The sequence below is a fragment of the Microplitis mediator genome, chromosome 2 (genome assembly GCF_029852145.1).
Source record: "Microplitis mediator isolate UGA2020A chromosome 2, iyMicMedi2.1, whole genome shotgun sequence".
Classification (NCBI taxonomy): Eukaryota; Metazoa; Arthropoda; class Insecta; order Hymenoptera; family Braconidae; genus Microplitis; species Microplitis mediator.
The window spans coordinates 188,470-204,397 of record NC_079970.1 but is presented as its reverse complement, the minus strand read 5'-3'; the positions used below and the strand labels follow the sequence as shown (position 1 = coordinate 204,397).

Sequence of the window (15,928 nt, the reverse complement as noted above, 5' to 3'; positions counted from 1 at the left end):
TTACTGGTTTGCATTTTTATTCAGACGATCCAATGATCCAAACCACTTTCTGCAGCCTAAAGAGCACGATCTGTAACGTTAGACAGCCGCTTACCATAAAACAAGGAAACAAAGTGTTTGTTTATCTTTCGGACACTGTTTACATATTTATACAGGTAAATATTATTATTATTATTAATTAATTAATTAATTAAGTAGCCTTGTATTGATAAAATTTAAGTTATTTCTATTTAAATAAATTTATGTACCCTCTGATCTAACACCGAAACTTGAATAATTATTCAGAGATTTTTATTTTAATAGAAAAAAAAAAAATTTTATTAATCGTTTAAAATTATAAGATTAATATTACTTTTTAAAAACATATTGAATGTGTATAAAAGAAGGTGAAAAGTGAAATTATATAGAAACTTTACGCAGTTTATGTAACCGTATTTCCAGTTACGATAAAAAAAATCACCCATGTTATGATGTTTTTTATAAAAAGACTTTTTTTTTTAATACGAATTATAAATTAAATTAATTTTTTACTATCTAAATTTTGCGCAGTATGAAATGTAACAAACGGTAAAAAAATTAATAATTTTGTTCGCAGATAATTGTCAGCTGATAAATTTTGAAATTATTTATACAAGAAATAAGTGATGTAAGTTATTTGGAAGTATACATAGAAAAATTTACATTGCCTAAAGAAATAAATTTTATAATATATAGAGAAGAAGAAGAAATGGCTTTGACATTAAAATATTGGGTTCTGGATAGTGTAATTTTATTATCGACATTAATAATTATCTTGTACTTGTACATGACTAGAAAATTTAAGTACTGGAAGAGACGGGGAGTTGCTGAGATTACACCCACTCCATTTGTTGGTAATTTTGGTGATTGTTTGACGACAAAACGATCGGGAGGACAGTGGGCTCAAGATATGTATGAATGGAGCGCTGGATTGCCTTACATGGGGTTTTATGTTTTCGATAGACCCTTTTTTTTAGTTCGCGATCCGGAACTTATTAAAAATATTCTTGTAAAAGATTTTAATTATTTCAATGACAGATTCGCTAAAGCAAGTCCGCATGATCGAATTGGCGACGCAAATTTATTTTTTATTAAAAATCCACAGTGGAAAATAGTTAGAACCAAACTCACCCCTATTTATAGTTCTGGGAGGGTCAAAAAAATGTTTAAACTTATGGTTGATGTTGGAGACGATCTTATGTCACTTATGGAATCTCACAATTTTAAAGGTAATACTAAAGTTAAGTTAATAAATTATAGGATTATTTTAAATTATTGTGTTTTAGGAAAAGGAGAAATAATGGAAGTTAAAGAATTATGTGCAAGATTCACAACTGACATGATTTCAACGACGGCATTTGGAATTAGAGCTAATTGTTTAAATCATCCGAATGCTGGATTTCGTGAAAGCGGACGTAAAATATTTAATCCAACTTTTTATCGTAATTTTGAAGCAATGTCACTATTTTTTGCGCCACAATTAGCAACTCCACTTGGACTTAAATTTGTACCAAAGGAAAGTGCGACATTTTTACGTAATTCTTTGTGGGATGTTATCAATGAAAGAGAACGATGTGGAAGTAAAAGAGGAGATTTAATTGACGCGTTAATAGATTTGAGAACTAACAAAACTCAATTATTCCACGATCAATTTGGTAATTTATTTTTAAATTATCATTTATATAATTAATTCGACGTTAATTAAAATTTTAATTTAAGATTTTGACGGTGATAATTTACTGGCTCAAGCGGTTGTATTTTTAAGTGCGGGTTTCGAAACATCTTCATCAACTTTGAGTTTCACTCTTTACGAACTGGCGCTTCAGCCGGAAATTCAAAATAAATTGCGAGCAGAAATTGTCAAAGGATTAGAGCAAACAGAAGGGAAAATTACTTATGACCTGGTACATGATCGTAATTACTATCACTTTGTTTTTTTATGTTTTTATTTAAAAAATTAATTTATAGGCCATGAACTTACCGTATTTGGATATGGTAATCGCTGAAACTTTGAGAAAATATCCTCCACTGCCTGTGTTAGATCGCGTAGCAAATGAAAACTACAAAATTCCCAATTCAAATCTGGTGTTAGAAAAAGGCACACCCGTTATGATTTCTATTTCTGGATTACATTTCGATCCGGAATATTTTCCGGATCCAAAAAAATATGATCCCGAACGTTTTTCTGAAGCTAACAAAAAAACACGAAAACCATGCGTTTATTTACCTTTTGGAGAAGGTCCACATGTTTGCATCGGTAATTAATTATAATATACTTATTTTTATTAACAAATACAAATTAAAATATACATTTTTTTAGGGATGCGCATAGGATTACTTCAAACGAAAATTGGACTTTTAAAATTACTACCCAAGTATGAATTTTCTTCATGCAAAGAAACTTTGATTCCCATGCGATTCAATACTAAATCTATCGTAACATGTGCCGATGGGGGTGTCTTTTTAAATGTCAGAGAAAAATATTATTAATCAGTAGAAACAATAAATAAAAAATCAAATAATATATAGTGATATAAAAAAAAATACTTAGAAACATTCAACTGTTATTATATATAATTAATTAGATATTTGGTATAATAAAAATAATAAAAAAAATCATGTCCAGTTTAATTAATCAAAGAGTGTCACTGATAAATAAAAATAATGATTTAATCAAGCAAATAGAGCAATTAAAAATTTTATGTTTCTCAAATAATCAACCAAATACTTCAAGTCAAAAAATAATAATTAAAAAATCACTGAAACTAATGTCAGCCATAACAAAACCGTCAAATCTATTGATACTAAAAAATTTAAATCCTCAAGATTATCTGAGCTGTTCAATAAAATTAATGTTTATATGCCACCAAGATATCTTTCTCAGATTAAATAATCCATGTAAAATAGAGTACACCAAGAATTATCAATTATCAAAAATATATTACTATCATTTACTTAATGTATTTATTGCCGGAAGAAACATACAGGAAGTAGTTGATGTTATAATTAAATTAATAAATATAAATAATTTATGGCAATGGGAATATTTAAGCGGTGATGTAATTCACGGCCTATTTAAATTAAATGTTGACACTTATTATATTTTAAATTATTTATTAGACATTATTGACTTATCATCAAATTATAAAAATCACGATAATATATCCCGTGATATTTTAAATATAATTAACACACTATATAATAATAAATATACCTGGACAATTAAAATTAAAACATTGACAAGCTTAGAAAGATTATTGGATATGTATCATAATTTAATAATAGACAGTACCTTAAATTTAATTAAAAATAATAATAATGTAAAAAACAGTCTTTATATTTTACTACACAATATTATTAAAAATTTACCCAATAATTATTTATTATTGGTAATTAAAAAAATGTGCTCATGGATTATTTATAATAATGAAAAAGAAAATATTAAAAATATGATATTTGAAATAGAAAATATTGTTGAGTATACAGCTAAAAATTACAAATTACATTTAATTACAGACATGATTAATGATAAATTATTTAATTGTCTTATGGAAATGATATCATCATCAAATCGAAAAATAAATTTACTGGGAAATAGAATTTTTCAACAGATAATCGATCGTAATAACAATAAAAAATATTTTTTAACACCAAAAATTTTTTACGAAACGACAAATTATTCAATTAAAATAAATAAAGAGTGTAAAAGTGAGTGTGAGTTTTTTAAAAATAATCGTATATTAATTCATGATACTTTATTGTCAAGTCTAATGAAACACGCAGTGACAAAAGTTAATTTAGAATCAACGTACTGCAGTATCTGTTTGCTGGCCGTTGAAATACCATCGGGATTTACAGCAGCAGCTTTAATTTGTCTTGTTATGAATATTCAAGAATTAACTCTACAAAGTATTAATTCTAAAATAAATCGTAAAGTGTCTTATCATATTCATGCAACAGTTATGGCAGTAATAACTTTAATTTGTCGTATTTATAATGCTAAAATTCTTTATAATTATGTTAACAAAGTTATGATGGAACGAGCCCAATGGGCACCTCATTTAAATCCACCACTAAAAAATAATTATGTATTTGCAATTCACTATGTACTTTGGAATAAATCCGAATTATTTTTCGTCGATTGGGAGGCACGTTTTGGACTTTGGAAATGCTTTCGTAAAAATATTTACGATCATGATAATGCTACTGAAAAATAAATTTTTTTAAATTTTTAATACCGTCAATTACACTCATTCACTTGCTCTATTTTGTTAATTATAAAAAAAAATATTATTAATTACACGTTATTATAAAATTACATATTAGCTATGTAATATTTTACCGTTATATTTATATAATTATATATATTTATTTAAAACCAGAGATCACCCCCAACATCCTCGTCAGGTTGACTCGGCTGTTGGTTTTCTTGTTTCAATGGCTCGTCAACTGTTTCTATTTCATCTTCACTTTCAGATACTGCCAGATCATCGTGAATTTTATCAACTTCAACTTTTTCAGCCCGCGGGGGTAACCCGGCAAGCAGAAAATCCGATGGATCATAATTAGGATCTACATCCATACTTTCATCTGTAATTAAAATTTTAAATAAAAAATAAAAAATATATATATTTTATTAATTATAATTAAATTATAATACCTTGTTGAATGTATTGCTGTTCATCAACATAATATCTGACATTTCCCAACTGAACCATTGCCTCAGCAACCTGTTGACTGTCATCATCAGCAGGTCCTTCTTGACCGACTCGCATTACCCCAATTTCCATTCCCTCTAAATCACCTGGCTCTCTATGATCCTCAGAGACAAATGGAACTTCATCAAACTCATCTTCACTTGAAAATTGAAGATCCTCTTCAAGAACGTCCTTCTTTTTGGTACTGGCACTTTTTGTCGGACTTTCGCTGGCATCAACATCACCCTCGACATCAACAAAATCAAAATCATCAACATGAGACTTTTTGAAAGGATTGTCTGGTGAATTTGTCCGGCTGCCTCTGAAGTCGTGTTCAGCAGTCGAGTAATTTTCATCATCAGGTCCCATCCAGGACGAATCAATGTCCGCTTGTTCCATAGCTCGCTGCTGTACAAGCAAAATTTTATTTTCTAATCCCGTTAAATATTCTTTGTACCCATCTAACATTTCTCTGCAAACTTTAACTACGTTCTGTGCTTGTCTCGTAAATGGTGAATCATGTGAATTAAATTGTACGCAGTTTTCAAGTATTAACTCAACGTCACGTAAATATTCATTGCGACTGTGATATTTATTTGCTGATATTTTTTTGCTTATTGTCTCAAGATCCATCGGCGTTTTTATAACATTATAATAATCTTTTACTGTTTTTCTGTTTACAGGTTTCAGGAACGGCCATGCATCATTTATTTTTTTGAGTTCGCTAGTGACACTGTCGAGTACATATGACAGCGCAACTTGATCATCATCATCAAGAAGAGGATTTATGGCTTTTTCGAGCCTCATAAGTTTCTCTTCTCTTTCAGCAAGCCTTTGGACACAAGTTTGCAGCATTCGTTTTGCTGCTACTGTCAATGAACTGTGTTCTCCATTGTAGAGCACCGAATTTTCAACAATACGATTTACGTCAACCAAAAACTCAGCTCTATTTTGATATTTCTTTTGCCGTAAATTATCTCTTATTGTTTGTAAATCTATCGGATCTTTTACAATATTGTAATAATCTGGAACAGCCTGTAAAATATTTTTAAAAAAATAAATTTTTTAATCTACCAGATAACTTTTACCTGTCCATGATTTAAATTATTATTATTAAATTTACCTTTGCATTTACAGGGAATAAAAATGGTTGTACATCAGGAAGATCTCTCATTTCATTTAATATACTTTCCAAAATTCCTGACATTACAACAACTGGATCAGTGCGTCGTCTATTTGCTGGTTTTTGATGCCTTTTTAAATAATCACAGTGATCATCACCAGTAGCTCGACGACGTTTTTTACCACTCATTGCATCTTTTGGTAATTTAAGTAATAACGTACGTTTTTTCATTTCTTCCGCACGCTTAAAAAAAAAATAATTAATTAATAAATAATATATAGACAAAATAAATAATAAAAAAAAATTACCTTGATAACTTTTGTCGAAAGTTTAACGATAGTACCATCAACATTTACAAGATTTTGATCATCGTCATTTAGCTGTTTCTCAATTTCTTCTTCTTGTTCTTCGGTCATTGCAACATTTACGGGAGCTGTTGTTCCCATACTATTTTGATACAACGGACAGGCTTTATTGGTTCTCATGTGTCCCACATTACCGCAGGCACCACATTTTAGTTTTAAATCCGGTTTCAATTTAGATTTCTTACGTTTTGATGGAGACGGATCAGACGACTTTGAGTGTTTTGAAGCTAAAGTACTTGATGGAAAAGTACTGAATGGAAGGATACTGCTGGCTGATGACGTAGTCGGAGTATTGGTATTGCTTCGATCGAGGCTTAATGCCGAAGAAAAATGGCTCGAAGGACCACCGATAGACTTTTCCCGTTCCTGGTTTCTTTTAATTCTCCTCAATTGTTCTTGAATTCGCCGCTTTTCTCTCTTCATCTCTTCTTTTTGTGCATCATCAAGTGTAGCAAACTGTTTGATAAATGTCTCATCCTTAGAGTTCCTTATCTTTATGTAGGTATCGATAACTGCTGGTTTCCGAACAATCTCAACTCTGGTGTACTCTTTGCCCTCTGGATTGCGAAAAGTCCGATAAATCTTTAACACACGACCCGGTTGAGAATTAAACCCTTGGCTTTGATCACGACTATCTTCTTCATCATCTTTTTTTTTATCTTTACCCTTTTTACCATCTTGTTCTTGTGATTCACCCATCAACATTTTTCTCAACTCCTGTCGCTGCTGTTCTTCACGTTCTAATGATAATTGTGAGCTTGTTTTTTTATTCGATAACATATTTTCAATATTTTTACCCATCTCCTCGATATCCGAGCTATCTTCGTCAGAACTTTCACCCTCGTCAGTACTCAATACCTCAGCGGACGATAAAACGCGATTCTGAAGATCAAAAATTCTCTGACACTCTTCTTTATATCTTTCTTGATGTTCAGCGATTGAAAATCTGTTACCACGTGAAAATTTAGTCATTCCCTCTTCACCAGCTTTTGCCTTTTCCGTCGAGAGTGTTCTTACAACATCAATAACTTCCCAACGTGATAATTTTTTAATTTCTTCTTCAGGTACACCAAATTTACGGAGAAGTGCTTTAGCATTATTAAGCGACAATCGTCTTAAATCAGCATCAGTACCAGTTACTGTTCTCTTGGGTTGTGCTTCCTGCTCTTCTTTACTTATTGTTGGTTTGTTGGGGACTCTAACATAAGAAAATCCCTCACCACAGCCAGTAGGATCAGCTGGACCAGCCAGCTGGAGCAAACACTTGCCTTTCATTGCTTGTATGTAAGCACGAGTTGTATTCCAAGGTGCAACTTTTACCTCATCGTCCATTTTCAGCTGCATCTCTTCATCATCGTCATCCTGGGGAGTAAATAAAAATTTTTCACCATAACCAGCATCTTTAAGTCGCTGTTCAGCGGCAATCATACTAAAGTAAGCGCAACACTGTTCAGGAGAAACCATCGCACGTATTTCTTCTTCCGTTGGTAATCTAAAATCTGGTTTTATTACCCACCAATTAGAATCCATACCAGTTCTTTTGAAATCTGCGCATAATTTTAAACGTTTTCTTATACTACTTTCACTGTGTGATGGAAATGCTTTTTTAATATCATCCATTTTAATTCTTCTGGGTGTATCAAGTGAATTCCAAAACAAACGATAAATAAATACTTGAAGAAAATCACGTACAAAATTATTAGCACGCTTTGAATTTGGACCTGGTACCTCATAAAGTGGGCACTCTTGTCCAGCAGCAAATACTCCATCTATTTCACGTATATAATATTGCTGACGTGTACGAATTACCAAAAAATCAGTATTTATTGGTTTATGCTCGTAAATTGGTACGCGATACATATTATTTTCCATAGCTTGAATACTTTGTCCAGGAGTTAATATACCAAGAAATGGACTGGTGTGAGCGTATGCAGTCTCACCGTATTTATATTCTGGTGGTCCGGTGTCTTTTCCAGCTTTTCTTTTATAATAATTTTTCATTTTAGAACACATACCAACTTGATTCATCAACGGTGGATGCTCTTCTGAAAATTCAACGAGTATTATTTCACCATCTTTACCCGTAAGGTCTTCAGCAGTTCGCATAAAGAAGACATCACCACCACCAGAAGCTATTCTTTCTTGTTCCCGCTGCTTTGATTTCTTTTTTATATGCTTTAGCAGTGGGAATACTGGATGTGGACCTGGATGAGCCAGTGGCCCATGACTGAATCGTTTTAATGCAGGTCTGTGAAAGTTTCTCAACCTTACTAAACTCATGTGAGTTTGAATAAATGGCGCGCGTAGTTCAACAACTGGCGTACTGTGTTGTATCAAATTCCCACCACCAACTTTTAGCCTCAGAGTTGTTTCCGATGATCTAGGCATGTAAAATATATCATTGGATATATTAAATGGATCACGATCTGGTGATTTAGGCGGCGGGGGAGGTGCATCTTCTTCTAAAACATTTATGACACCAGCTTTGCCCAATAATAATTTACTTTTCTTTACATGGGGATGAGGAATTTTAACTTTAGGCTGTGGCCCGTGATCTTTATGAAGCAAAGCTGGATCAATATCATCGGGAATTCCCAAGACAATATTTTCATCATTTGGATCAAGTGTAAGTATTTTTGGTTTAGGAATTTTTTTCATATTCTTGGCATCCCAAATAACTTCATCTTCCCACAAACCATAAACCAATTCTTCATTCTCTACTGGAAATATCGAGTACCAAGTGTCATCATAATTATCCTCACGTTGCTGCTGATTACCTTTACCCCCAATTTTATTTTTTTGCGACTGCATGTGCAACGGAGTAAGAATTTGTGATGTTGCAAGCCGTACATTTGGAGCAACTGGGACTGGACCACCTTTACCAGGCTGACTAAATGCCTGAGCAGTTCTATTGCCACTAGAGGGTACCCATCCAGCGGCATTACTTTTGCTATTTAATTTATGCATTACTTTATGTTTTATTTCGTCACCATTCCACACAACGTCATCCTCCCAATGCAACTGAGATACCATAAGAAAAGCATCATCAGCAAACTCTTGATCACTTTCTCTTTTTTCATTATTATTATTATTATTGTCATTGTCTTTTCTTTCAGCTAATTTGAATCCATAATCAAAATCTTCACCCGTTTCAGATGTATCGATCATGTCATACCAAATTTTAGCAGGACCAAAACGCCAATCAGCGACTTTAGGACCCATGTCACCATTTTCACCAGTATCACCAACTTTACTCGCTTGTTCTTTGTCTTCAACAGGTGCCAGTAACTTTATCTCATCATCAGAAGCACAGATATCAGGTGTAGGTGTAGGTCCGTAGTTCATAACCCATCCCTTGAATCTTGGTTTTCTGTCTTCTTGATCTGATCCCGAGTCTGAATCACGTACTTCATGATGCTTCTTTTTCTTACGACGCTTACGAACTCCCCGCCATATTTGAGGTAAACTACTGGGTTTACCTGGACCAAATAATCGTGAAAACCTTAGAACTTTGTTGGGTCTAAAGTCTGGAAAGAGTTCAGTGACGTCAACATTTGCATACTTTGAGGGTAACATTGAAGCTAAAGGTGTTTCAAGCTTTCTCTGTCTCACTGCTTCAACTTCTTCAGGGGTTAGATTTTCCTTTTCTTCTGGTACCGGTGGCGGTGGCGGTGGCATCAACTGTTTATCCAATTTATTAACACCTTCATCATCAGCATCATAATCAACATTTTCTTTTTCAATTTTCGGCTTTGTTTCATTATCAGTCAGTTCATTAAAATCTTCGGCCAGCTCATTTATGTCAGAAAAATCAAGAGCTGCTGGTGATTTAGCGTCATAATCAGTGTCATCATCGTTATCACTGAGATCATTATCACCCTTTGAATCAACACCATTTTCCACTGGATCATTGGGATTTTTATTATTCACTTGAGGTTTCTCATCAACTTGATCAACTGACATCATTTCCTGAAGAAGAGACCCCAACCCAAGACGCCCGAGTGACGCTAAATGTTGTTTAGCGTCATCATCAAGTATATCATCCTCCAACTGACCGTTCTCGTCGATGTTACCAAATAAAAAACCCGTCATATTTATTCCTTGATCATAATCATGATTGTTTTCTTCATCTGATGACCCCATTTTTTTATTTATTTTTTTATTTATTCTGAAATATATAAAATCTAGTTAATGTCATTTTAAACTACTTTAGGGTTATGTTATGACTTAAAAAATTTTAATTTATATTGTTGTGAGTTATTTATCGTACAATTAAAACCAAACCTCCAAACAACAATCGACGATTGTTTAATTTAATTTTTTACTCCTCTTTTTTTTTTTTCTTTATTTACATTTTTTTAATAGTAAGCGTAACTCGATGACGTAAACACTTACTGGTAAATTTATATATATATGTACTTAATATATTCTGATGCGCACAGTGCAGCCAGATCGTGGACGAAAAGTTTCCCCTTCCTTCGCACCATTTTAGCATCACTCACAGCTTAAGCGGTGCTTGGAAAGGGGAAACTTTTCGTCCGCGATCTGGCTGCACTGGATGCGCAGAGGAGCTTGACAAAAATAAAAAGAAAACAAAATTGTTGTCCTTTAAGTTGTCGTCATTACTTATCGTCGGTACGAACAAATTTTTAGTTATCAGTTTACAAAATTCAAATTATTGGCGGCAAAAATAATTTTTAAAATGTATGAAACTTATTATAAAGATAATTTATTGAAATTAATTTAAAATAATACATAAAAAATGTATGACTTTTAATTACAAGTATATTCAAATTACCTAATTCCCAAGTTATTTAAAAAATTATACTTGTCATCCATAACAATTTGTCCTACTTGTAATTTCATGATAATATATATAATATATTTTTGTTTTTTATGACATAAATTGAAAAAATTTAGTATTACTTTACTAATTTCTAATTAATTGTATCTGTTTGACAGTTTTAAATAAATTATGCCAATCAAGTATTGGATTTCTCTTAAGTAATTTAATCATCATAATTAATCAATTTAATCGTTAAAAGATTTTATTTTTTACTTACTTTCACATACATTTTATATTTTTATAATTATTACCTATTAGTTGAAAATTATAAAAATTAATGATGCATCGATTCATTATTTTGCGAATCTAATGTCAAAAAAAGTTTTTATAAATCGTTAAAAAAAAAAAAAAAAAAAAATTTTACATATTTATCAAACTTTTTAAAATACAAATAAATTATTAACAAAAATATTTTTTTTTATAATTAAATTGCAAGTTTTAAAGTTACTCCGATCTTGAATTTATTATTATTGTACTTCCGGTACATTGTTTTAAGGAAACATAATAAGTTTTCTAATTAATTTAAAGTTTATTTAATAATACCGTTGAGGAAAAAAGAAAAAAAATGTTAGAAATATCTGACGATGCTTGGGGTAAAAAATTTATTTATAAATGTTGTTTTTTTATATTATTATCATTATCATGATAATGTTTACTTGGGGATAACAAAGAAAAAAAAATTTTATCTGTTTATATTATAAATACAAAAGGTATCTTGAGGTTACTGTGAAACGTAAATGATAAGAAAGATCTAGTATGCCAAGTAGTCAATTGAGAATTGACAATTGCTATCAATTTACCTGAATATATATTTTATTACAAGTATATAATTTTTTATAATGTAGCTTTAAATAAAATTAAATGTTCAATATTTTTTTTTTTTTTCGTCATTGATTATTTGAATAATTAATTGAATTAAAATAAAATGAAATGTTTTACAAATTTGAAAAATCGATAATTTTTTTAACAAATATTATTATTTTTATCAAAAATTTTAATGTCATTAACACATCAATAATAAATAACGTGTCTGGTGGCGCGCCGCGAAACTTGATAGTAGAAATATTTGATGAATTACGAAATATTAATGACGATAATAGCTATCATAGCGTGTTAAAGTTTAACATTTCGTGGTTACCTCCGCAATACCCATGGCATCCTTCATCATACAGGTAATTTATTTAGTTTTTTTTTTAATTATTAATCAAATAAAATAATGAGTGTGAATGTTGCTGACAATTGGCAATATTTTTAATTTTTCAATAAATAAAAAATTAATAAAACGTAAATTTAAAAAATGGGTATTTAGATACGTGAAAAATCAGTACGCGCTTTTTTTTTTTTTTTCAATTTATTTATTTATAATCTACAAATTATCTTGCACCTGCTAAATTTAAAGTTTTAATAAAATACATTACTACTATGTTTTTTTTTAAATTTCAGTATTTTTATAAATTCTATTACAAATAAAAACAATGAAATTAGCTGCCCGGAAGAAAGCAGTTTTTACACGACACCAAGTGATAGTCAACTGAGTATTGTCCTTCCTGAAAATTCATTTTTCTCAGATGTACCAGAATTAAAAATACGACCTAGTTGTCAATATGAAATTCAAGTTTTTGCTAACCCACGAATAAATGCTTATTCAAATGCTGCTAAAGTAAAGTATAATTTTTATCTTCTCTTAAAATTTCTATAACTAATTACTAATTTCCTTTCAATAAAATTAATATCTCGCTAAATTTAATTTTTTACAAGTAACTTTTAAAATAATTCGATCAATATAAAAAAATTATTTTTTAAATTATGATATTAAAGAAATTATGATTGTTTTTTTAACTTCTCGCTATGAAAATTTAAAATTTTCGATAAAATAAAAGTTATTGGTTTCGGTGAAATTTTTAAAAATCGAGTTTTCATCAGATCTCGACGTTTTGAGGTCCAAGGATCGATAGAAATCTCCCTGAGCTCGAAAACAACGGCAAGTTTTTGAGTTTTCCCGCTGGACCAACAGTTTTTTAGATTTTACTTTTTTAAATTTTTTAGATAAATGTTACAGTACCAAATTGTGTAGGTAATTTATGTAATTGTGATGAATCTTCAAAATTACTTCCTTTACTCCGAGTTAATGCTGCAGTAATAGATTCTAATAAAATATTAATAACATGGAGCATAATATCAAATAATTCAACATTTTCTACATTTGTTATCGGGTATGATAAATAATAAAATAACTTTATTATCTAACTTTATAGAGCTTGATTTCATTTTAATAAAAATAACTTAAAAATTAATTTTAAATAACAGTTTAATAAAAATATTATTTTCAGTTACTCTGTACCGATTTTGATGTCTAAAAATGGAATTCCAGTATTTAATTTAACAAAACTTGACAATGTGTCATCCAGCACATTTTCATATCAATGGAATACAGAATCAAAATTGATTATTAATAATGAAATTAAAATATTCGTTGTCGCTGAAGATCCCCATGGTTGCCGTGGACGTATGAGTGATTTTATTATTAAAGGGAACATGTCAATCACAACTTACAGTAAAGTAAAAAAAATTATTTATATAAAAACTAAAAATAAAAATAAATAATTGATATATGTTAAAATAATTTTTTTTTTCTAGTCGTTGATATGGAGTACAGTGGTAATAATATGTCTAATAATTATTGGACTGTTCCTTTACCTTTTGAATCGAGGTCATGAAAATTACAAATTCATTTTACTAAATCACGTCACGTCTGGGTGAGTATTTTTTAGCAATAAATATATTTACCTTTTAGATTTAATGTCAACATAATTTACCGATTAAAATAACATTATTGTGACCTAAATCATTTTTAGGATTAATAATATACGAATATCTGACGGAAGTGGATGGATTAATTCGATACTTAAAAATAAAAATATATTATATGCAGATCAATTTATTGAGGTTAAATAAATAATTCATTAATTTATTATTTTTTTCATGATTTAATTAATAAATTTATAAATTATTTTTTTTAGACACCTGAAAATACAACAGATAATTATGAAATATCGTATGACCGTATAAAAATTTTAAATCAACTCGGTAACGGACAATTTGGCAAAGTTTATTTCGGTTATTTAGACTCGGATATTAATAATAATGAAAATGGTTTTCCTATTGCTGTTAAAATGACAAATCCTTTAAATTTTATTGACAAGACAGAAGCGCGTCGTGAATTTTTTGATGAAATAACTACAATGAAACGTGCTGGTTTTCATCCACATCTTGTTAAACTTATTGGCTGTTGTACTAAGCTCGATAATCCTATTTGTATTATTTTGGAGTACATTGAGGGGGGTGATTTACTCAGTTATCTTCACCAATTGCGTGATCGTACAGATAAAAAAGTAACAACAACAACAGCAACATTTAAATCCGTTGCAACCGAGTGTAATAATCAATAGCTATTAATTACACATGAGTGAAAATAAGATAAAATCGATAGTTAATTGATTTTAAAATTAATTTTTAGCTTTACACGAAACGTCCAATAGAAGTGTGTCTCCAATAGGTGACATTTTTTCAATTTCACCATCAGCGTCAGCAACTAATTCAATTACATTTCAAGACAATAACAATCATTCTTACACGAATGTCCAATACCAAAATAGAATTGGAAAAAAAATTAATCACTCAACAGGTGGGACTATTGATAACTATCGATTTATTAACTTTGCAATGGACATTGCTCAAGGTATGGCGCACTTGGAAAAAAAATATATTGTTCATAGAGATTTAGCGGCTAGAAATGTTCTTGTTACATCAAATCTAACATTGAAAGTAATTATTTATCAAATAAATTGAATATATATGTTTTTTTTTTTTCAAATAACTGTAGATGATTATAATATAAATTATAAAAATAGGTATCAGACTTTGGATTATCTCGAGACGGTATTTATATAATTGGACAAAGTGGTAATGGAGTACGCCGACTGCCAGTACGTTGGATGGCACCCGAAGCTCTTCGAGATCGTGCTTTTACTTCTAAAAGTGACGTGTGGTCTTACGCGGTAGTACTTTGGGAAATATTAACCCTTGGCGCTTTTCCTTACTCTGAAATACAAGATGAAAAATTGCTACAGTACATTGTCGAGAATAACTGTCGTTTAAAGTGTCCCAATAATATTTCAACCGAATTTAACCATTTTATGAACACGTGCTGGTCTTCACAGGCCGCGATGCGCCCCAATTTTATAGAAATTATCAAACAACTCAATTCATTCTACAATAGAATCAATACGTCTATTTCTAATCCTTCTTATACGATCTCGTTACACTTTAATTAAAATAAATAATATAGGACTTAAAGGAGTATAATCAATTTTCCTATGCTTATTATTAGACCTAATGTTATTATTAATTTAAATTAAACAATAAATTATTTTAATTTTCTTAAAAAAAAAACAAAAACAAAAAGAAATTTTTTAAAAATTTTATAATACAAAATATTGTAAATAAATATTTAATAAAATAATGTCTGAACTGCATTCATGAATAATTTCACATTTATTATTTTTTATTTAGTTATTTTATCCTTGATCTTTTATTTAGCCGCCGCTACTTACAACTTGATCTTATTCTTCTCTTTTTGATTATATATATATATATATCCTTTAGCCTGATATCAATGCATGCCTTATAAAAACTATGATGTAAGCAATGACATTTTAATATTTCTAGGACGCATAGACATCTGAGCTATTTGCGTGAGAGTGATTTCGCCCACGCGACGACGTCGGCGCACATATAACACTATAGAACACTAACCATCCCTCTCTTGAGTAGTTCCAGCACCTCCAGAACATCGAGCACCACCACTGCCACCACCACT

At 30.4% G+C, this 15,928-nt stretch overlaps 4 protein-coding genes across 5 annotated transcripts; 3 read left to right on the top strand and 1 right to left on the bottom strand.

Moving 5' to 3' along the window:
- Positions 1-12: 12 nt before the first annotated feature.
- Positions 13-2,513, top strand: LOC130663155 (cytochrome P450 6k1-like). The gene is made up of 7 exons (XM_057462258.1): positions 13-155; positions 596-646; positions 715-1,247; positions 1,305-1,673; positions 1,738-1,922; positions 1,987-2,275; positions 2,339-2,513. Exons 3-7 carry the CDS (start codon positions 728-730, stop codon positions 2,506-2,508), a joined length of 1,533 nt encoding a protein of 510 aa, XP_057318241.1. The 5' UTR covers positions 13-155; positions 596-646; positions 715-727; the 3' UTR covers positions 2,509-2,513.
- A 123-nt stretch (positions 2,514-2,636) lies between these two features.
- Positions 2,637-4,235, top strand: LOC130663153 (uncharacterized). Its single transcript, XM_057462257.1, has one exon. It carries the CDS (start codon positions 2,637-2,639, stop codon positions 4,233-4,235), a length of 1,599 nt encoding a protein of 532 aa, XP_057318240.1.
- Positions 4,236-4,390: 155 nt separating this feature from the next.
- Positions 4,391-10,624, bottom strand: LOC130663151 (transcription initiation factor TFIID subunit 1). 2 transcript variants are annotated; one of them, XM_057462255.1, is made up of 5 exons: positions 10,488-10,624; positions 6,147-10,371; positions 5,839-6,081; positions 4,679-5,750; positions 4,391-4,608 (listed from the first exon to the last, which is right to left on the bottom strand). In XM_057462255.1, exons 2-5 carry the CDS (start codon positions 10,344-10,346, stop codon positions 4,391-4,393), a joined length of 5,733 nt encoding a protein of 1,910 aa, XP_057318238.1. In that variant the 5' UTR covers positions 10,347-10,371; positions 10,488-10,624. The 2 variants fall into 2 exon arrangements, with proteins under 2 accessions (XP_057318238.1, XP_057318237.1); XM_057462254.1 differs by having other exon boundaries at positions 10,474-10,622.
- A 1,194-nt stretch (positions 10,625-11,818) lies between these two features.
- Positions 11,819-15,592, top strand: LOC130663413 (receptor-type tyrosine-protein kinase FLT3-like). Its single transcript, XM_057462618.1, has 9 exons — positions 11,819-12,221; positions 12,493-12,709; positions 13,096-13,262; positions 13,380-13,608; positions 13,687-13,805; positions 13,905-13,995; positions 14,070-14,484; positions 14,567-14,874; positions 14,961-15,592. The coding sequence occupies exons 1-9, from the start codon at positions 11,980-11,982 to the stop codon at positions 15,381-15,383; spliced, it is 2,211 nt and encodes a 736-aa protein (XP_057318601.1). The 5' UTR covers positions 11,819-11,979; the 3' UTR covers positions 15,384-15,592.
- Positions 15,593-15,928: the final 336 nt, after the last annotated feature.

What these genes read in the sequence shown, in the direction of transcription:
- LOC130663413 (XM_057462618.1), top strand. Translation starts at nt 11,980, where the DNA reads ATGTTTTACAAATTTGAAAAATCGATAATTTTTTTAACAAATATTATT. An exon ending in TTTTCTACATTTGTTATCGG is followed by an intron (nt 13,263 to 13,379) that starts GTATGATAAATA and finishes TATTATTTTCAG; the next exon opens with TTACTCTGTACCGATTTTGA. An exon ending in CATCAAATCTAACATTGAAA is followed by an intron (nt 14,875 to 14,960) that starts GTAATTATTTAT and finishes TTATAAAAATAG; the next exon opens with GTATCAGACTTTGGATTATC.
- LOC130663155 (XM_057462258.1), top strand. Translation starts at nt 728, where the DNA reads ATGGCTTTGACATTAAAATATTGGGTTCTGGATAGTGTAATTTTATTA. An exon ending in ATTATTCCACGATCAATTTG is followed by an intron (nt 1,674 to 1,737) that starts GTAATTTATTTT and finishes TTTTAATTTAAG; the next exon opens with ATTTTGACGGTGATAATTTA. An exon ending in GGAAAATTACTTATGACCTG is followed by an intron (nt 1,923 to 1,986) that starts GTACATGATCGT and finishes ATTAATTTATAG; the next exon opens with GCCATGAACTTACCGTATTT.
- LOC130663153 (XM_057462257.1), top strand. Translation starts at nt 2,637, where the DNA reads ATGTCCAGTTTAATTAATCAAAGAGTGTCACTGATAAATAAAAATAAT.
- LOC130663151 (XM_057462255.1), bottom strand. Translation starts at nt 10,346, where the DNA reads ATGGGGTCATCAGATGAAGAAAACAATCATGATTATGATCAAGGAATA. An exon ending in TTTCGACAAAAGTTATCAAG is followed by an intron (nt 6,082 to 6,146) that starts GTAATTTTTTTT and finishes TTTTTTTTTAAG; the next exon opens with CGTGCGGAAGAAATGAAAAA. An exon ending in ACAGCAATACATTCAACAAG is followed by an intron (nt 4,609 to 4,678) that starts GTATTATAATTT and finishes TTTTAATTACAG; the next exon opens with ATGAAAGTATGGATGTAGAT.